Here is a 22,411-nt window from a genome sequence, read left to right on the forward strand (position 1 = left end):
AATCCACTTTTGCTAATTTAACGACGGGAAAAATGGTTTGTGCGCCGAGCGCATGGTCGAAAAGGGTTGGTCCTACTGTAATGGGAGTATTTTGGGCGTAACGTGCAGTAAACCAATGAGAGACTCAGCTCTCATCCCCTTTAAAGGCAAGTTGCGCTGGCGCTATGTCTTATCCCTATTTAGATGACGGACTTTGTAAACTGAAAAACTAAGCGGAGGAAAAAGATCCCCAGTTTAAGATTAATGTTAAATAATTGTGTTGTTTTTCACTTGTATTGAAATTGTTATTTTTTTATTAAAGACTTTTAAAACCCGTTTTCTTTTAGTCATGGAAGTAAAAAAGCAGGCTTTTAATTGCTTTAAATGTATGGCTATCCAATATCATCAAAACATAATTTACAAGTATGTAAGATAAGGTTTGTACTCTAAAAATACTTTATTTGTAACAAACAGGAGATAAAGAATTTACAAACGGCTCTCCTCACATTTCAGCACTTTGGACAGCGTTTTTAGCAAAGAGTTTTTTTAAGCATTACTTAAAAATGTTTCTCATCTCACCATATCCGCAGGTACAGAGTCATCATATACAATAAATCCGTGAGGTAGCATTAAAAAACATTTAAAAACAGATGCATTTGTTTAAAGCAAAGCATTTATTTACTTACCAGGCTGCAGGTGAAGCAGCTCTTTGCGCCTTTTACGTCTCATAATTAGTCCTCATTTATGTCCAAGAGACTCAATAATAATCTTTTACATTCAATCCTTTAATCTTTCATATTTAAAAGCATTTTTGTGCTGCTGCGCATTCATGTACTTTGTGATAAGCAAACCTGCGTTGTCCTCCCGTTTATAGGCGCATTTTACTAATGCGCTCTTATAATAACATAAAACATATTGCGCCATTGACTTTAGACTTTAGACCAGGTTTTTGTTGGTCAATGGCGTAGTCTATTTTAGTTGCCTCAAAATAGCAACGCGCCAACAATGCACCTGAACACACCTCGTTTTTAGACCAGAACGCCCATGGGCGCAAAAGGGGGCGCAAATGCATTTGCTATTTAAACAACGCGGCGCTAAACGTGAAAATTAGTGTGGAAACTAGCGAAAGACACTTGCGTCGCGCATTGCGCTGCATTGCGCCGGGTGTAAGATAGAGCCCACAATGTGCACAAACTGAACAATGCGCATTACTGTAAAAAAAAAAACAAATGTGCAACAGTGAAAATCATTAACAACTTAAAAATCATTTTCAAAATCATTAAATGTTCAAAACAGGTTTTTAAAGACTTTATCTATACATAGCATATACAAAAAAAATTATTTTTGACAATCATCTTTACCTCATTTCATTAATAAAATACCTCCAATCAACTAATTGGTTACCATGATCTTCTGCCATGAGCAACTCAAAAAATCTTGACGGCTTTTGGGACAAGAATCAGACATTCAATAAATTTTTACTAGGGCTTTCAAAAGATTAATCACGATTAATCACATACAAAATAAAAATTTGTGTTTGCATAATGTGTATGTGTGTGTACTGTGTAGATATTATGGTATATAAATACACACATACCAGTGTTGGGGAAAGCTACTTTTAAAAGTAATACCTTACAATATTAAAAAAAAAAAATTCAGGAATTGCTGTTTTTTATGAATCAGAAGTTGGCATATTTCCATCGCAAAGATTTCAAGCTCTGGCCTGTCATCTTTGTTTTTGACTCAAACTGTTCCCGCTCAGGCACGCACGCATAGAGTGCGTTAATCTATGTGACTATGTCCAGTTTAATTCAGTACATTTTTTATTTAAAAATCATATTCATTAAACTGAAAAGTAACTCAAATATTAAATGTGTACATTTATAAAGTAATGCGTTACTTTACTTGTTACTTCACAAAAGTATATTATTACGTAATGTACCTTACTTGTAATGCGTTACCCCCAACACTGCACATGTTTATTTATTTTTTATTTCTATTTATCATATAAAATATATCAAAATATATATAAATATACATGTAAATTCTTTACTCTTTCACCACCAGCGTTTTTTAAAAAAGTTGCCAGCCAGCGTTTTTCATGATTTTCACCAAAGTTTAATTCCTTCCAGAAAATGTTCTTCTTTAAATATATAAACATACAATATACCAAATGAAAGAACAGACCCTCTGCTTTCAAACAAAACGTTCATCCTACCTTCAGTGGTTCTTTTGTAATCAGCTTTTGAATATGGGTAGGTTTCTGCAAAAACACCACATTTTGAGCAAAAAGCAGAGATAATTCCATTTTTGTGACGGACTTTTCATAGAGATCCCATTTAGAGCGATCTTTAAAACAGACACGGACATGCAGCCGCTTGCCATAGGGTAATACTTCCGGGTTTAAAAAGTTGCGGAAGGGCGCCACCTGGTGGATAATAGCGGTATTGCGGAAAGACGGAAAATCTCGTCATTGGCGGGGAAGCGTTTTCTCTCAATTGACGAGATATCTCGTCAAAAAAAAAAAAAAAAAAGATATCTCGTCAATGGCGGTGAAAGAGTTAAATACAAACATTTATGTGTGTGTATTTATATACAGTTTAAAAAATTACACACAGTGCACACACATAAATTATGCATACATTTTGTATGCGATTAATTGCATTAATCTTTTGACATCCCAAATTTTTACCCAGCGCTAATTTCAAGTAAGAAACACATCCAAATCTTTTTTTCTAAAATGATGACCTCCCTTGTTGTTGGACCTGCCTATATTTGATCTATTTTAAGTATTGATGTGCTATATGAACTTGTCTATCCTAAATTATACAACAGTTCTTTCTGGTTCTCGAATCTGATTGGCTAAGAGCCATGCGATATTGTGCTGATAACGGCACTGTAACCGCATCACCTTTCGTATTATTCCGCCACCTAGTGAATGGAGGTCCTAAGCAGGCTCATCTCTGAATGGAAAAACACAGACGCGCTGTTTTGAATCACTCTCCGTGTGTCTCATTAGTTTACTAGCTCATAAATCAGTCTGTGAATCCCCAATCGGAAGTAATTATTCTGTCAAAGATCAGCGCTCTTGGATGTTACGTTAAAGTTAATGGGAGAAATGTCTTGTCACATCGTGTGGACGATTAACACTTGGAAAGAGGAATATAAACACTCGTTTTTTTCTGGAGCTAAGTTATATCTTTTATCAGAACGCGAAAACACCGTGGAACTGCAAGTAAGCACCGCAGCTTTTAAATGTGGACATTGATCATTTACTTTATCGTGATATGACTATTAAAACATGTTATGAGATATCGCCACTGGTATATTTATAAGCAGCATGCAAAAACATTTCTCTGACACTTATAAAAAATCATTTTGTATAGTACTGACAAGAACAAAGTTTAATAATAATAATCGAGTGCTCGTATCGCGTTAAGAATAAATGAGAAAGCAATAGTAACGTTATACAAGTATAGTTTTATTAACTTTTACCTCGCGCCAAAACAATAACAACACAAAAGACACTAAATATGAATAAAAAAACAAGTAATCGTTTGATCATGACACCACATACTGCTGATTTGATCTCATTTTGACGATCATAAACAAACAAGGCCAACACGAGAGCCAGGGTATCTCTGTCAGAGATGTAGCCCAGAGAGGGCGGTGGTCAGCGGGGCGAGTGAACACTCACGTCCGCTCATGCTTTGGTTCTCATTCATACCGAATCTCAGTAAGCACTCGTTCAAACAGGCGCTATCTTTACTAATCGACTGCAGATTTAAATATAATACATATACATTCTCGACTAAACTAATCTTAAAACTACACTTTGTAACCAAGAAACGGTAATATAAAGAAACGGCTTTTCCGTCCATTGAGTTGTTATGAGCTTCAAAGCAGCCGAAAGTTTTACCTGTCATTCTGGCCGCCCTCAAATCCGTGGCGGAAGAAGTAGTTCTCAAACAAAGAGGCTTTTAAAATAACTCTGTTGTTGTTTTTTAGTTTTCGTTTTTCAAACGTGTGCCGTCGAACTGTTGTATAAAAGCAATATCGCTCTCGGAGTCGTGTGATATAGCTCTATATCATCACGGCTGTGATTGCCTCCGGCACTCGGCCTACGGCCTCGTGCCTCTGGCCTAATCACAGCCGTGATGATATAGAGCTATATCACACTCCTACTCGAGCGATATTGCTTAACTGACACACACAGATTATATCACAGACATAAGATATAAGGTTGTCCGTGTGCGTATCGGAGTTTCACTGTAATAACGAAATTTGCACCTCAGACATGAATTCTTCCAAAAATAAAAACATGTTTGTTTCAGATGGACTGATTTAAAACTCGTGTGACGTCTCTGATTGAAGCTTGCCGTTTTTACAAGTTTTGTGTGCATGTTTAAATCGACTTTTAAGCTCGTAGTTGATGTTGTTTTTATTTCACACACTGGGAGTTCTGCCTGTGCGAGTATCAAAGCTGTATTTAATGCTATCTATCACAGAATAAACCCCAGTGGCTTTACAAACTCACTCATTTGGCCTCGGGGAACTCTCTGTGTGTGATAGGCATTTCTTTAATGCCGTTACATTTTCCTTTGTTGGCTTTGATCTCAATGGTATCGGCTGGCACAGGAGTAAGCGTTTGAAACTGACCACAGGTGGTGAGATGAACGATATAATGACAGGGGTGCGGTTGTTCCAGTAACACCTGCTTGGTTTAACTCTAAATTGTTCCCAATTGCAAAGACTGAAGCAGTAATTTTGTAATTTAGCTAATCTTACTAAATTTTTCATAAAGTTTTGTGTAAACGGCATTCATGAGCTCTGATGTTTCTCTAAACCAGAGGTTCACATTTAAATGCCAAGGGAACTCACAGTACGGCTGTGTACTGTAATTTATATATTTGCTATAAAATATATATGTCAGTACGGGTTTCTTCAAAAGACGTCATAGGGGTGGGTGAAAAAAAATCCTTATTATTACATGCTAAAAAGATGTTTTTTTCTTTTAATTGAAGAATGTCGTACTTGAGTTCTGAAGGTGAGGTTGTTGTGTAGTGAATGTCATCTTTCATTGCACCTACACTGTTTACAGGGCATTTGTCAAAGAAACAATATATCATGTTGCATTTACGTGTGTTGTACAGCCCAGGCTTTATGGTTATGAAAGATGAAATGTTGTCACGGTAACAGCTGAGTATAAGAAGAAGGAATAAACAAGGATAAACAAATTGATTTAAGGCAGCGGCTATTTATACTAAGTGCAAACAGCAATAGCTCCTACACTAAAAAAGGTTGCAAACCGGATGAGAAGCACAATGCCGCTACTGTAAAGCTCAGTGGTAGAGCATTGCGGTCATGGGTTCGAACTCAGGAAACACACATACAGATCAAAATATTGTATGACTTGTATGGCACTGTAAGTCGATTTAGATAAAGGCATTTGTTTTAAAGTAAATGTCACGCCATGCCACATCTTTAAAATTTGAACACATTATTTTCTTTGATTGTATGCACAAGTGAAAATAGCATATTTAGTGATAGATGCTATTTACACTTAGCGCAAATAGCTTTAGATGCTATTTAAACTACTTAAAATATAGACATTTTTTTTATTTACACTAAATAACAACTTCAGGATTTCCGAGTGATGTATACAGGTGGTGAAAATATTTTTTCACTTCACCTCCCTCGCATTTGAGGCGAATAACACATGTTTTCACGCCAATCGCACTTCATCCGCATCTTCTAAATTCATCCCTGTTTGGATCCTAAGGCATGAATGGGGCTAGGCTAAATGCTAACACATTCATGATGCGCTGTACAAAGATAAAGTGCACGCATTGAAAAAAGATAGGAATGTATTTATTCATCTAAGTTGAGGTAAGAACATAGTAAAATATAAAAAAACTGTGGTGTTTTCCTTTAAGCGATCATAAATGTTGGCTAAAACCGCATTGAGAGTATATCTAATATACTTTATTTATGCTTTATGTTTGTTCATAAAAACAGCATTTACATGCCAATGACATATAAATGCATGATGAACAATAATCGCCAGCATGTTAATGAATGTATTGTTTTATTTTGTTTCTTTACAGGTGGAGGTTCACTTTTTACCTGTACATATTTACATACGGCGTGCGGTTTCTGAAAAAGGTAAGCATTCTCTTTTGAGTGAATAATTAATGGTTAGCGTGAAGCATTGACTCTTTTGTGATTGTCATGTTGAAATGTCTTCTGTCATTGCCTTTAATCTTAATCTGTTCGTAAAAAACAATGACTCGATGCTATAGGTCTATAGACAGCCTGTCTTTTAATAAACTATTGCTAAAATCACAGAACAGATGATGTTTTAATAGTTTGTTATTATTTATATCCACAAAATGACACGCACAGTTTTTGTCTCTGCTTTTCATTGTTGTGTAAAGTTGGAGAGATGTCGACTCTGAGCCATCTCACTGGAGAATTGAGTTTATTTTATTTGATGTGTGGTATGGTACAGCGCACGACGGCATCCATAAACTCTTGCTCTGCTCTTGCTCTCCAAAATAAGATATTCATAATTCATTGCTGTATCCATAATGCAGGTTTTTCCCCTCTAAGTATGTTCAACATTAACTCTTCAATGAAGCATAAAAAATAGTTCCCCAAAAATGAAAACTCATTCATTATTTACTAGAGATGCGCCGAATCCAGGATTCGGATTCGGCCAAATACTTTTAGATTATATATTTTAGATAATACTTAGATTTTTTTCCACTGAACCGAACCCTAGGCTTGCGCTACGCTGGTCGACGTCATGCGGCCGTTGATTACACACATCGGGTGCTGACGTGGAGATAAGCTTTTTTTTTTTCGGTGAGCCTTAGGGGCGGATCACATTTTGTGGACGCACCTGGAAAAAACTAGCAGATCGCACCGCATCGCTTTCATTATGCATAGGCTTACGGTAATTGTCAAAATAGTTTTTCCCCTTTTTTACAGTTAAAATCAAATCAAATGAAAAATACACTGCTGTAGACGTTGTTTACTTCATTAATTTGTTTTACTGTGTTAATAGAATAAGGATGCGAGTGGGATTCGGTTTCGGACGAATCTTAAACAGTGGATTGGGTATTCGGCCAAACCCAAAAAATCTGGATTCGGTGCATCCCTATTATTTACTCACTTTCCTGTTTTAATAATACTAATAATATGCTGTTATATATAACTCAATGTACAAGCTAGAAACTAAGCTTTGATTTTGCACAACCCTATCTAAAGGGTTAATGGTGCCACGTGGTGATCAACAGTATAAATGACAAATTTTTGCTCTTTGCAACAGGAAAAATCACCAACAATCAAGAATGCATGATTGTATGGTGTCAAGACTTTGCAATCAAAACATTTTGTTATAATAGAAGTCAACGAACTGTAAATGAGAGAGAAAAAAATTAAATCTGATGATGCACAAAAAAAAAAACAATAAATCAGAGCCAATGTTTTACTAATCTATGACACTCCAAGGTTTAAAAAAATCCAGTCCACAATCACTTTTTATATTGAAAATCAGTCATTTTGTGTGTTTTCAGTGATTTAATTTATGATATTGGCATTAAAGAGTTAAAATCCTGGATTTTTTAAACATTAGTAGTTTTGATCAGGACTGAGGTTGATTTCCAGATTTATGCAAAAAAATATGTATCTGATTATCTGATATTTAACATTTTTACAACAGTTTAATTTAGTGGATGTTTTCATCCCAAACAACACAAAGGAAATTGAATTTGCCCACAGTGTATTATTACATTTTTGAAACATTTTAAATCATTTTTCCTAAATATCTGTCAATATAAGATTTGCCAACAAACATCATTTCATTTGCTGAAACACAGAGAAAGTTGTGGCCAAATTAAGACTCAAAAACACCCCATAGTGGATGAAAACATCCCCAAAAAACAAAAGGGTTAAACTTATGATGAATCTTAATTTGAATATGATAATAGCAATTTATAATTACGACTGCATCCACGATATTTACATATTTGGCAGACGCGACTTAAGTTACAGTGCATCTAAAACTATAAATTTCTTTAGTTTCTGCATCAGTCCTGAATTGAACCCATTACGTTTCACACTACCAACACAATGCTGTACTTATTAAACACATGCTTACAAATAAATGATATTTTTATAGAAACTAGGCTGAACATTTTGAACTGAATGGTCGAGCAGTCTGCAAAATGAGTTCATGTACTGCATTCGGGACAAATTCATACTGCCTGTCTTATCAACAGTAGAAGTAGAAGTGAACTAACATGAACCCAATAGGTTTACAGTATCCTGGATATTGAACAATAAAAATAGAGGCAGAATCTTCACATGCATCATTGATTATATTAACACCATTATTTTTGGCCTAAATGTTTTTTTTTACTGTTATCTACATGCTTTGAATTTTTCTTTTGGGTTTATGGCCTGTGAGAAAGATTGTGTAAAGTAGGTAATTATCTTCTCTTTGCAGTGTACTTATGTCCCTACTGTGGCTGTAAACACAGATGTGCACACACGGCGTTTCCATTTTCTCATTACAATTTTCCTTTGGAAAGTGAGAATTGCCGTGAATCGGGTCATACGTCAGCAGTCTCAAAACACAAAGCATATCTCTCAGGAAATTGGGCTTTACAATATCAAGCTTTGATGGCAACTCAATTTCTTACATACTGTAATTATGTGGTTATCAAAAAAGAAAATACTAACTATTCTACATCCATAGCATCAAGATCTTGCAGGGATATTATTTTGAGCTTTTTGTATTTGACTGTGTAGATAATTCATCTCTGTTGTCTGTTTAAAGACCCCCTGGCTGTGGGACACAAGAAAGTGCTGGTACAGTTACCCCTATCAGGTACTACAAAATCTGTTATAATGAACATAAACATAAAACATTAATAATTATAGGCATGGGCCGGTTACCGGTTTCAAGGTATACCGAGGTTTCAAACAGTCAAGGTTTCAAAACCACTTAAATGTTCTTTGATACCGTCTCCAAGGTATGAGCTGTGTTTATACAAAATTCGTTAAATCATTAAGTCATGTGATTAATTTAATGTTTACATTTAATATACATTACAAAATATTATATATTTTTTGAAAGTATATTATAATTTAAATGCTTTATTTTACCTGGCATTTGAAAATAACACATTTTAATGTTGCAATGGCAATACCTTTGCTAAAGGTTATCATACCGCCAAAATCTTATACCGACCCATGCCTATTAATAACAATTTCACCATGCTGATCTTAAAATACAAACCATTCTGATTAAGTTTGTATAAATAGCACGCAGTGTAAAAAGGTGTGAAATGAATACGGCAAATTCCAATTTATGATACGCCAGTCCTTCCCGTTTTTTAAATATGCTGCATCTTTGCGTGTCTTTTTATGGATTGGTTTCTCAATTTTTTGTGGTTTTTAAAGCATTGTTGCTTAGAATTGGTTAGAATTGGATTTTGCTTTAGGATGTCATTAAATATATGTGTTTCTCCATGTGTAGGGCCATTTTGATCTTCAGTTTATTTTATTTAAATTTACCCCCCCCCTTGCTGGCACTTTTATTTTGCATTATGACACCTCCAGGAACTCCATATATGGAGACAGGAAGTGAAGCCAAAGGGGATCGCATTAGAAAGGAAGCGCTTGCCACAGTTGGGAGCGATATAGTTTTTTGACCACAAACTCACGCAACCACATAACAAAAGAAAATTGAAACCTTTTGTTTACATTTACACTGATATATGCATACATAATTTTGAATTAGATATATAAGTTGTAGCTTATTTAGAAGGATAGAAGATCCTATTTTGTTTCAAGTTTAAGTTTAAGTTGGTTTGAACGTGCGTCCGGAAAACCCCCCTCCCCATATCTGGCTCGCGTGGCGGCTTGTGAAAAGGTGAGACAAGCGGCCGAAACACCATGTTATGTCTATTTTTAAACCATGGTCGCTTGAAGTTGTGGTTAGAATTGGAGTTTTAGGTTTTGTTTAACTTTTTGTTACATAAATGACATCCTAACCCAAGTTATAATAATAAAAAAAAAGATTTTTTTAACCAATACATAAAACGACACGAAGATGCGCCATATTAACTCATTCCCTGCCAGCCTTTTTTTTTTTTGAAAAGTTCACAAAAGTTTCACAAAATGCCTTCCAGGAAAATTTTCTTCTAAATATATATAAACATACAAATATATCAAATGAAACAACATACCCTCTGCTTTCCAAAAAACAATAAACAAACAAACAAAATGGGGGAAAAAAATGTTTCATCCTCTTCATATTTTTTTCTCTGCTCTACTCTTAAATATGGGTATTTTTCTCTAAAAATCATTTGTTTTAGCAAAAAGCTGAAATAATTGCAGTTTTGTGAAGGAATTTTGTTAAAGATCAGATTCAGAACGATTCAGACGAGTTTAAAATTAGTAAATAATTTTTTGCTTCAGTTTTAAGTGAGAGCGACATCTAGTGGATAATCACGGTATTACAGATTAACATAAAAATTCATCAGGAACACTTTTTTTATTTTCTCTTAATTGATGAGATTTAAGTGAATGGGAAGGACTGGCATATCATATGCACATAAATTGGAATTTGGCATACATATTACTTGACTTTTCATACTGCATTATATTTATATGCAAATCATGAGAATGCTCTGGTAAAATAACAAATGCTTAACACTAAAAAATACTTTTATTGTAACTTTTTATCGTAGTTTTTCTCTTTTTTTATTTACAAACATTTAGGCACCTCCAAACGTATTTTCTTAACCCCAAAATTAATTAATTAATTAAAGTGTGCACAGATTAGCAAAAATATGTAGCAAAAAAAATTGTTGAGTTTGTTAAGTCTCTTGTTTGTGTTCATTTATCATTTCACCAAGAAAACAACTAAAACATGTCACATGATCAGCTGCTTTTGAATACATCTTGTATATGTTTATTGTATTAACAGTATTTTGTGTAATTTTATAGCCGTTAACGCTGGATTTACATTACTACTACATCCTGGAGCTCTCCTTCTATCTGTCACTTCTCTTCTCCCAGTTCACAGACATCAGAAGGAAGGTACGCAAGCGTGAGTTTACACTTCTTCATACAGTTCTCAGTGTACAGTAAAGCATTAGTATTGTACCACTGCAAGCTGTTACTTCTCGAGATGAGAAATATGATTAAATGAGATATGTTTGGCTCTGGTTAGATGTTTGCTTTAGTGGTCTTGGTTCATTTACATCTCTGGTTTCATTTAATGCTGAAGAACTTTCTTTTAAACATCTGATATTATGACCACTAATAACTGCTACAGTTTAATATTTGTGAAACTTGTAGCCACAAAACCAGTCAATAAACAGTCTGAAAGTGGATTAAATAAGCTTTCCATTGATGTATGTTTGTTAGGATATGACAATTTTTAGCCGAGATACAACTATTTGAAAATCTGGCTTTAAAATATTGATAATGTATTGTTGGCTATTTCTACAAATATGCGCATGCGACTCATGACTGGTTTTGTGGTGCAGGGTCACATTTATCTCAATTTTAACATTTTATCATTTATCATGACATATACATATTTGATGCTTAGTTAGATAATCTCCAGTCATATGCATTTTTGGACATTTAGATTTAAAGGTAGGGTAACACATTTTGAAAAATGCTAACGGTAGCCGCCTAGCAATGAAATCCCGATCCCACCCTCAAGTCAAATCGCTCTCCAAAGTCACGCCTCTTTCCAAACACATGAACACGCACAGATCAGACGGTCACGTCTCATGTCTCATTCACCAGTGAGAAAACTTTGCAGTACAAAGTGAATAACACTTCCAAAATAACCAACATAAACAACTGGTTTACATCAGAATTAGTTTAAGCACACGTTCGATTGTGTAAACGTAGTAACTATATCGTTATGCTAATCCGGAAAACGAACACAAATTTCATAAGCAACACAACATTTCATCAAAGTAGAATATCTGAATCCATCTCAATACAAACATATCGCGTACCTACCTTACCAAAATAAACAGTGCAACGACCCTTTCAGACCCTTTGCCTCCTGCAGCTGTTTCATCTCGTGGTAAAGCAGTACATTTACCGATGTTAATTTGGGTTTTTGCTCTTTGCTGATCCAGGCAGTTTTTGCTGTTGTTGTTACAAAAGATGCATTTAGTTTTGTTGCTCCTGTGTAGGTTGTCAATTCAGCAGAAAAGTTTGCTGTTCTCGCTGTTTACAGACAGAGCGCACGTGAACGCGTCGATGACGTATGGTATCTGCGTGGACTCGCTGCAATGGGAATTCAAATTACGCTTATGTATGAGGGACATAAAAGGAAACGTCCGTTCGGACCGAAATCTATGATTTGTTGAACATTTTTTGGTCCTACGCCTTTCACAGATGACATAAATTTTTACAAATACATTTAAACAACATAACACAGTGATTGTTATCAGAATGTGAGGAGACTTTTAACCAGCATAACTAAAAATGTTTCAGGATCAAATCTGTTACCCTACCTTTAAGTTGGTTTCTGTGTGAATGCATTGTCACTATGGTAAAATTGGAGTTTTATATTATAATCCAAATACAATGTAGTCATTTTATACAACATTTATTTGAGCTCTTACCTATAAAGTCATTTTTATATGACAGAGCTTAAAGGTGCAGTGTGTAAATTTTAGTGGCATCTAGTGGTGAGGTTGCGAATTGCAACCAATGGCTTAGTCCACTGCTCACCCCTCGCTTTTGAAATGCATAGAGAAGCTACGGTAGGCGCCACCAGACAAACATGTCATCTTCGGAGAAAACTTAGTAAAAAAAGTTTGTCTGTTAAGGGCTTCTGTAGAAACATGGTGGCACAAAATGGCGACTTCCATGTAAGGGGACCCTCGGTATGTAGATAAAAACGTTTCATTCTAAGGTAATAAAAACATAACAGTTCATTATGAAAGGTCTTTATACACCCCTGATAATATAGTTTTGTATATTATTTTGAATTTCTTTCAAGAGATCCTTTTAAAAATTACACACTGCACCTTTAACAAATGTATTAGACCACCACCCAATTTAAGGTTTGTGCCAAAACTATATTGCACAACAGTATATCTTTTGTTGATGTTTCTGTCATGTTTACTCCAGGAGTTTGTGTAAGCTCCTAATACAGTAGTATTTCTAATGCTAAAATATAATTGTTGTTATGCATGCATATTTTAATTTACTGTTTGGCATGAAAAGGCATGAAAATAGTTATGCACTTTATTATTATTTATTTATTTATTTTTTTAGTTGCCCAATTATTGCAGTTATTTACTTGCAGTCCTTAATAGATAAAAAAGTTTTAATGGTTGAATGTTACGCTTGATTCATTTCTGACTTCTGAGAGAAGTCTGCCGACTCAAATTTTTGTATAAAAATAATTTAATTTGACATTCATCACTGCTGTTTAAAAGGATGAAACGTCGAAACTCTCTGAAAAGGAAAGAGTCCATCCATTGAAGCACTTCATTATGCTGGATGGTCTTTAAGTCAAATGGGCAGATGATCTAATAAATTTGTTTAGCATTTAAATGAAGTTTTGTCAAGGCATTATCCTGCATAAAAATGTGTTAACCCTAATAAGACCCTTGGTGTTAATTCTACCCCGAAGCTACTTTTCTTTAGTTTAAAAACATGGTTCCCTTCATCTCATTGGAATAAGATTTTGTGACTTTTCCAGATTATTTGTCAAGCTTCATATAAGAAAACTGGGTTTGATTCGGTCATTCTAAAGAGGCATAAAAAACTCACTTAGAGGACAAGTTCGGTATTTTAGACTTAAAGCCCTGTTTTCAGATTGTTTATGGTGAAATAAAACGGTTTTGACTGAAATTTCGACATATGCGGCTGCCCCGAGAATTTTCGGATGTTTGTGTTTCATCTCACACCTCTACAATGGGTTTAATGGTGCACTGGAACAATCCTTCCTAAAATGCATTAAACTTTTGTTTACAAAGACGTGATACTCACCGAGTGGTCAGGGGTAAAAATCTCTGAATAATGTTAAAACTATTACCACCTTCACTGTTTGGCCTCTAGTAATAATTAATATGTATTATGTAACTACCCAGTTCAGCGTAAGATAATAATAGTACAGAATAGTTATGTAGGGACATGCACCTGTTATTGAAGATATTTTCAGGATATCGGGACAAATCACACAGCATTTTCACTCTCAGCGTAGACCGAAAACTCATGTTGTGACTGGTCAAGACACAATGTCCATCTTAAACAATTGGCATGTTAATGAATGCAAATCTAAACAGAACCGAATTGTAAGGCTTCTCAAAGGCTCTATTCAGATCCACAGGCGCTGTAATTGTCTCGTGTTGATTACGGCTGTGTTGTCTCAATGCTGAAGTGTCTCTCCTGCAGCTCTCACGAGCATCTTTCTTGAAATCACATATGTTTGGTTGTGTTATGCAGGGGATATATGTGTTTGAACAGATGGATGGTTTCTCTGAAAGCCTACTTGAGTTAGCACCTGCAGTTTTCGTTTTATTTAACTGATTCAGCGCCATTTCTTTATGAATTGTTGCCATGCTTTTCTTTTTTGGGGGGTTCTTGCAATGCAGCAGCAATATTCCTCAAACATTATGGTTTAAGTTTCTAAATGCTCTAAAAATATTTGTGATTTTGGTGTAATATATTGTTTAAAAAACACATTATTTTAGCTACTCAGTCTTTCTGAAACACTTTGATTTTTACAAAGCTACATAATGCAATAAACAAAAAGGAAAACATGAAATCGTATCATATGACTCTTTTAAGAAATAAATAATTAATCTCAAACGATTTAATAAACAGACTTCATCCCTAATTTTAGTCTTCGATCAAATTCGATTGGACTTCAAACTTTAATCATAAAAAAGTTCCAGTTACATTTATATAAAGTTTAGTATTCAAAATTACATCTCAATATTTGTCTACAATACCAAATTGTAAAAAAAAAAAAAATTTACAGAATACAGTTTATACCTTACATGTAGTTGGACTCTTAAGCATATTCAGTGTAAGATCACACATTTATAAGCACATTTACTGTCTGTTATCTGCCTCGCAGGCACCAATATTTCCTTCAGGAGATGCAAATCGAGTTTTTCTTTCCTTTTTCAGTTTTTCATGCCCACAACTCATGCTCATGCTTCGGTACTCTTTATCTACTCTTCTTCATCATCTTCATCTTCACCATGAGCCTGCTGAGCAGTCAAATCCAACACATGTCGCTTTAAGGATTTTCTCAGTGAGAACAGAGTCTGTCCGCAGTGATTCGCCTCTGTTCACACTGAAGGGTTAGGAAAGGTTTTGTAAACCATTTAATGAAGTTTGGAGAATAAAACAATGTTGATTAGTTCACTTCACACAGAAAATTTAAATGGGATGCTGGATTCTGGAATAGGCTCCAGTCTTTCTGCGATCCTACAAAAGGATTATTGGGTTGAGAAAATCATTTAATTTTCTGATTTAATTGCTGTCATTTAAATGCAATCACACATAATTTCCTTTTACTAGCTCTGTATTGCAATTGAATAGTGGTGAACATGATGGAAAAAGTTGTTTCTACTTTTTTGTTCTAGGAAAAAAACAATACTGATGGGTCAGATTATATTTAACTCAATGGATGAACACATGCCCAAATTATGATTTAAACCCTGTAGCTTTTAACAAAGAACGCCTGAAAAAACTGATTTTAAGACAGTTTTGGGTCTGGTATCATTGTGGTATGTTGTATGAAGATGTATGATAAAGGATTAATCCACTCTCATAAACAAATTCATAAACATATATCATAGACCTCCCATGCTTTAAAGCAGAAAAAATATGTTTACAGCCTGGAACAAAAAGTGATTTTGGTCTATATATCTAATTTTGCCCTTACAGGGTTAATTTAATTTCATAAAAAAACTGATAATTTACTCACCACCATGTCATTCAAGATGTTTATGTCTTTCTATGTTCAGTCGAGAAAACATTCCAGGATTTTTCTCCATATAGTGGACTTTAGAGGACAATGACAGTTCACAGTTTTAATGCAGTTTAAAATTGCCGTTTTCGAGGCAAAATCTAGCAAAACGATCGTCATTTTCACCCAAAAAAATTATTTTAAACCACAACTTCCTGTCTTGCACTAGCCTTGAAATGCGCCAGCATGACCTTGCGTATTACATAATCACATTGAAAGGTCATGCGTGATGTATGTAAAACTACCACTCCAGTGTTTACAAGTGTGGAGAAAGAGGACCGTTCTGACGTTGTATGTAAAATGATACTAATTAATGTCTTTGTGTCAGTTTATTGTTTAAAATGCTCCGCAAGACCCGCATTTCATGTAATGCATGACTGTTATGAACTTTTAATAAATCCAGGGTTAGCACATAACATTTAGTTTAGATACTGCTGGAATAAGGCATCAGAAAAGACCGGACACAAAGAGAGTTGCAGTTAAATGAGTTTTTCTTTTATTTAAAGCCGAAGCCACTAATCTAGTCAGTCTGTATAGTGTGAGCTATTTACAATGTATGAAAAGTTAGGGAATAAAGAATTAAAGACTGTAAACCCCTGGGGGAAAAAGAAACAATGGGTAGCGCCAAATTAAAGAAAATAACAAAACAAAAATTGAATAACTACTTTCCCAAACCCCTCTAAACTTACTACCCAAAGAAAAATGTGGAAAGAAAAACCGAAATCTTCGGCGCATCCGACGCCTTAACTAGACTCCCTTAATAAAAATACAAACTTACAAAAGAGGCGCTCCCCTCTTACCTAGTGTGTCTAACAGATATAGTTCTCTACGGGTCATATGTACATCGCGCGATCTTCTTACCTGCTCCCTTTTCCCCCAACAGGGTGATAACATGCACTCAAGAACTGTTCGTATAAAGTCTATACATTTATACCAATACAAGTGTGAGTTCACACACTCACACAGAAAAATGAAAGACACACATCAAAGGGCAACTCAAACACAATCACACCCAGAACTGAACTGGCGATCACGCGCACCGGAAAGCCTTTTAACCAGCAGGGCGGCACTCGATTGGCTGTCGACACACACACTTGATTGAGATGGACAGCCGCCTCATCCAATCAGCAAACACCTGGTAGAGAGATAGGCCAGAGAGAGAGAGAGAGAGCGTAGAAAAACCACAACATGCAGAATGCAAAAGAACACAACCCGTACACCCCCGCCCTTAAAAACAAACTATATGAATTTACATATATTTGTTTCAACACTACAGTGCAACACTACTAAGCTCTAGAAAGGGCATCCGCGATCACATTCTCCGCACCTTTCTTGTGTTTAATCACTAGATTGTAACTCTGTACAATCAGAGACCAACGCATTAAGCGTTGATTATGATTATACATACGTGACAGGAATACAAGAGGATTGTGATCGGTAAACACAATAACTGGACAGCTACTCGACCCAACATACACATCAAAATATTGAAGGGCCATCAGCAGCGCTAACGCCTCCTTCTCAATGGTCGAATAGTTGATCTGATGCTTATTAAATTTACGCGAAAAGTAGCAGACAGGATGGTCAACTCCGTTCGCATCCTCCTGCAACAGTACGGCCCCAGCACCAACCGCACTGGCATCCACTTCCAATTTAAACTCCAAAGCAAAATTAGGAGCTACAAGAACAGGAGTACTACACAACAGCGTTTTGATTGAAGTAAACGCATGCTGACATTCATCAGACCACCGGAACGGACTAGATGGACTAAGGAGCGAGGTTAAAGGCTGCGCAATGATAGAGAAGTTCCTACAGAAGCTGCGATAATAACCAGCCATGCCTAAAAATCGGCGAAGTTCTCTTCGAGTAGCTGGAGTTGGAAATTCAGCTATTGCGGTTACTTTCGCTTCTAACGGGCGCACTTGGCCTTGGCCAACCTCCTTACCTAGATATGTAATGATATATCTATATGTAATGACAGCCGCCTCATCCAATCAGCAAACACCTGGTAGAGAGATAGGCCAGAGAGAGAGAGAGAGAGCGTATAAAAACCACAACATGCAGAATGCAAAAGAACACAACCCGTAACAATGACCTTCCGATGTGATTACATAATACATGGAAGGGATAATGTAGAGGCAGCCGGTAGTTATCGGGAAATAAGCCCTGACAGTGTGATCAGGACCCGACGCGAAGCGGAGGATCGTATCACACTGAAGGGGCTTATTTCGCGATAACTATGGTAATTGTCAAAAAATGCATAAAATGATCGTAATACCTTATTAAGATCCTCTCCTTCATACTTGTCTGTCTCCATTTTTTTCTCTTTTAGCCAGTCTTTGAGAAGTTTTAATGCCCTTTCTGTATTTTTTTGTGTGTTGGCTTCGTAGCTGTCATGCTCTATTTTGTCAAGTTCAGTCTCAGTAAGCTCTCTGTGTCTTGTCGTTGATTGTTCTTCTATCCACTGTTTAAATGTTTTGTTTTTTCCGTACATGTTAAAATTAATGTCAAAATTTTCCATTCTCAATGGTGGTTGTCCAGTGTTTGTCACAAGATGGCGCCAAACAGTAATCTTTATTGGCGCGGAGCGATTTTAATCGTACAAGTAGTACCGGCTATGCGTTATTGCTTTGGATCGGTTATTATTTGAAAAGAACGAACCTGCAAATGTCTCAACTGACCAATCAGAATCAAGCATTCCAGAGAGCCGTGTAATAAACTGTAAGGTCACGCTGCCACGTCCACAGCTAGTTCAAATAGAGAAGTTGTTGTTTAAGAGTACTTTTTTATTTTGTTGGCAAAATGACAGTGGTTTTGCTAGATAAGACCCTTCTGCCTCGGTTGGCATCGTTTAGAGACCTTTGAAAACTGTAAAATGTTAAGGTCCAATAAAGTCAATTAAATTGAGAAAATTCCTGGAATGTTTCCTCAAAAAACTTCTAGACCAGTGGCACCTCATGACTGCTCATCCGAAGGGCGCTAATTCAAAATATGTATTTGGCGTGTCATGTGTGTTGCTTGCGTTTTCAAAATATGTGTAAGTAAACTCTAAGTACGCATAAGATTATGCTAGTTTCACGTCTCTTTTATAATAAACCTTTTAGACACTTATTTTGATAAGACACGTGATGCACACATGATCTCTGGATGCGCAGAACACATATTTTGAAAAGAGGAACCACACACATGACGGGCTACATACATGTTGTGACGAACTTCACTTCGAGCGCCCTCAATAAAAGAAGTCACCGGCCGCCACTGTTCTAGACTGAAGAAAGAAAGACATAAAAGTCTTGGATGACACAAGGGTAAGTAAATTATCTGGATTTTTTTATGAAGTGTCATAATTCTCTAATGCTCTCCCATGTGATTTTCTGCAGGATTTTTTACTCATGTTTCTACACCATGTGGCCACCATCTCTTTGATCACCTTCTCATATGTGAATAACATGGCTCGGGTGGGAACTCTCGTCATGTGTTTGCACGATGCCACAGATGTCCTGTTGGAGGTGATTTGCCTTTATTTCTTAATATCAAAATGGCATAAACATAATATTGTTTCTGGACTACTTTTATTAAAGGCGGAGTCCACGATGTTTGAAAAATGGTTTGGAAAAGGAGACGGGCCGACTACCAAAACACACTTATAGCCAATCAAATCAAATCAAATGCCGGGTTGCGTATGTGTGGGGCGGGTCTATCAACAGAAGGTCCAGATTCTATTGGGATAGGGGCGTGTTTGTTTAGGTGATTTCAAATATCAACATTGGCTTTCAAACATCATGGACTCCGCCTTTAAGCTAAACATGGACACAAGATTTAATTGAGCATTAAATGTTTGTTACCATGGCTTAAGATATTTTATGATTTATACACAAAAAGTTCTTGAGGTTCTTACAGGTTTGTTTGATCCTATCATTCAATTAAGGTGGCTTTTACACTTACAGTTCGGTTTGAAATGTGGCCCGGTTCACATAAAAATTGTAAAAGAGACACTCCACTTTTTTAGAAAATATGCTCATTTTCCAGCTCCCCTTTAGTAAAACATTTGTTTTTTACCGTTTTGGAATCCATTCAGCCAATCTGCGGGTCTGGCGTTAGCACTTTTAGCATAGCTTAGCATAATCCATTGAATCTGATTAGATCATTAGCATCACACTAAAAAATGACAAAAGAGTTTCAATATTTTTCTTGTTTAAAACTTGACTTTTCTGTAGTTACATCGTGTACTAAGGCCGATGGAAAATTAAAAGTTGTGATTTTCTCAGCGGATATGGCAGGAACTATACTCTCATTCTGGCGTAATAATTAAGGACTTTGCTGCCGTAACATGGCTACGTTAGGCGCAATGATATTACGCAGTGTACAAAAATAGTCCCCTTGTTTACTTTTTAATAGCAGGGGACTATTTTTGTACACTGCGTAATATCATTGCACCTGCTAATGGTCTAATCAGATTCAATGGATTATGCTAAGCTATGCTAAAAGTGCTAGCGCCAGACCCGGAGATCAGCTGTATGGATTCCAAACCAATAAAAATCAATTGTTTAAAATGAGCCTATTTTCAACTATTTTATAACTAGTCTGTCTCCCTCACATTTTCACTGTTGCGGCTCTCTCGTCTTTCTCTAACGCAATGTGTCATCTTCAACCTCGGGTGAGCGCTTTACATCCTAAAAATATAAAATGCACTTCATTTACAGAGAGATGGGCGCGCAAGAAAGAGATGCGCACGTGAGCGAGAGAGGGGCTTTTTTAAATAGTGAATTATTTGTTTTAACTCATTCCCCGCCAGCCATTTTTTAAAAAAGTTGCGTGCCAGCGTTTTTTTGTGATTTTCACAAAAGTTAAACAAAATGCCTTCCAGCTACATTTTCTTCTAAATATGTATATACATACAAATATATGCTTTCAAACAAATAATAAACAAATAAACTAAACAGGAAAAAAATGTTTCATCCTATCTATATATTTATCTCTTTTTATAAACTCTTAAATATGGGTATTTTTTTAAATAAAAAAATTATCAAAAAGCTGAAATAATTGCACTTTTGTGAAGAAATTTTGTTAGTGATCAGATTCAAAACAATTATCAAAACATACACAGATTTAAGTGCTCCATCTAGTGGATAATCGCAGTATTACAGATTAACATAAAACCTCACCAGGAACAAGTTTTTTATGCAAATGTTTTCTCTTAATTGACGAGACAACTCGTCAATGGCGGGGAAAGAGTGAATGCATCGATGTCGTAAACGTTAATATTAGCATCAGTAAACGTTAACATTAGCATCGCTAAAATGATTATATTCAACAATCCTAATGTGAACGCTGCCATGCGGACCCAGGAGTGCACCAGGGTACCAAACCCGAGACTGCTTGTCCGAGGTGGTCCGAGGTCGTTTAAGTCAATTTGTGTGAATGTGAAGGCAACTCGCACTCATGTTTGCACTCATCCAGGAAGTGAAGTAACCTGTGCATGCAATTTAACCAATGACAACATTATTAGTTTCCACAATAAACGACTGGAAGTACTAAAATATCTGCATGATGCAAACAGGATGGTCTGGAGGTGCAAGTGAATTTTTTTTTACGAGCAGCAGAAAGCCGCCTTGTATATTCGTGTTATGTTTTACATCTTTTCGTGAGTGCGCATTGGTGATGACTTAAGGTTGAATGCAAGAGCATCATGGTTTATTAGAATCAAGTGTTTGTGAAACCAGACCGGGGGGTGTCACCACAAATAATTGCACTTCGGTTCGGACCACAGCAAACCTGCCCAAAGATTAGATGATGCAATGTGTGTTAGATCACAATCTAAATTATGAAATGTGTGTTTGTAGGCTGCTAAAATGGCCAACTATGCCAAGTGCCAGAGACTCTGCAACCTTCTGTTTGTTATGTTTGCTCTGGTTTTCATCAGCTCCAGGCTAGGAGTTTATCCTGTGTGGTAAGAAATATCTCTCTTCTTTCCATATACACGTCAGTAACAGATGATACGTGTTGAGTGCTTAAATAATGCAAATACTGCTTCTCCAATATCCTATGATGATACTACAATATGAGGTTTTTCATTGGTATATCAAAAATGCTTTATTTGATGCATTTTTATTGTTTTAGGTTTTGATACCTTCAGTCAGTGTTGCCGAGTAATAGTTACTATGGCTACAGCAGTGATGTTGAGATGTGGATCACTTTTGAATAAGCATGAATATATATTTTTAGTTTTACAGCAATATGAATTACTGATTCATACTTTATATTAATTTAATTACTAAAAAGCATTGGGTTTTAAGAAAGAAAAATTAATGCTCTGGGTTAAATACGATTTAAACTTCAACAACATTGTTAGTGAAATAATGTTGATTGCAACAACAAGAAACACAGACA

At 35.9% G+C, this 22,411-nt stretch overlaps 1 protein-coding gene across 2 annotated transcripts in view; it reads left to right on the forward strand.

Moving 5' to 3' along the window:
- Window positions 1-22,411, forward strand: part of cers6 (ceramide synthase 6) — a 50,854-nt gene that overhangs the window by 18,353 nt on the left and 10,090 nt on the right. For both annotated transcript variants that reach the window (XM_065252319.1, XM_065252320.1), the window contains exons 4-8: window positions 6,087-6,144; window positions 8,825-8,875; window positions 11,002-11,094; window positions 19,402-19,530; window positions 21,865-21,971. In XM_065252319.1, coding sequence (XP_065108391.1) covers window positions 6,087-6,144; window positions 8,825-8,875; window positions 11,002-11,094; window positions 19,402-19,530; window positions 21,865-21,971 — 438 coding nt within the window. The remainder of the gene's footprint in view (window positions 1-6,086; window positions 6,145-8,824; window positions 8,876-11,001; window positions 11,095-19,401; window positions 19,531-21,864; window positions 21,972-22,411) is intronic.

The sequence above is a fragment of the Paramisgurnus dabryanus genome, chromosome 15 (assembly GCF_030506205.2).
Source record: "Paramisgurnus dabryanus chromosome 15, PD_genome_1.1, whole genome shotgun sequence".
NCBI classification, from domain to species: domain Eukaryota; kingdom Metazoa; phylum Chordata; class Actinopteri; order Cypriniformes; family Cobitidae; genus Paramisgurnus; species Paramisgurnus dabryanus.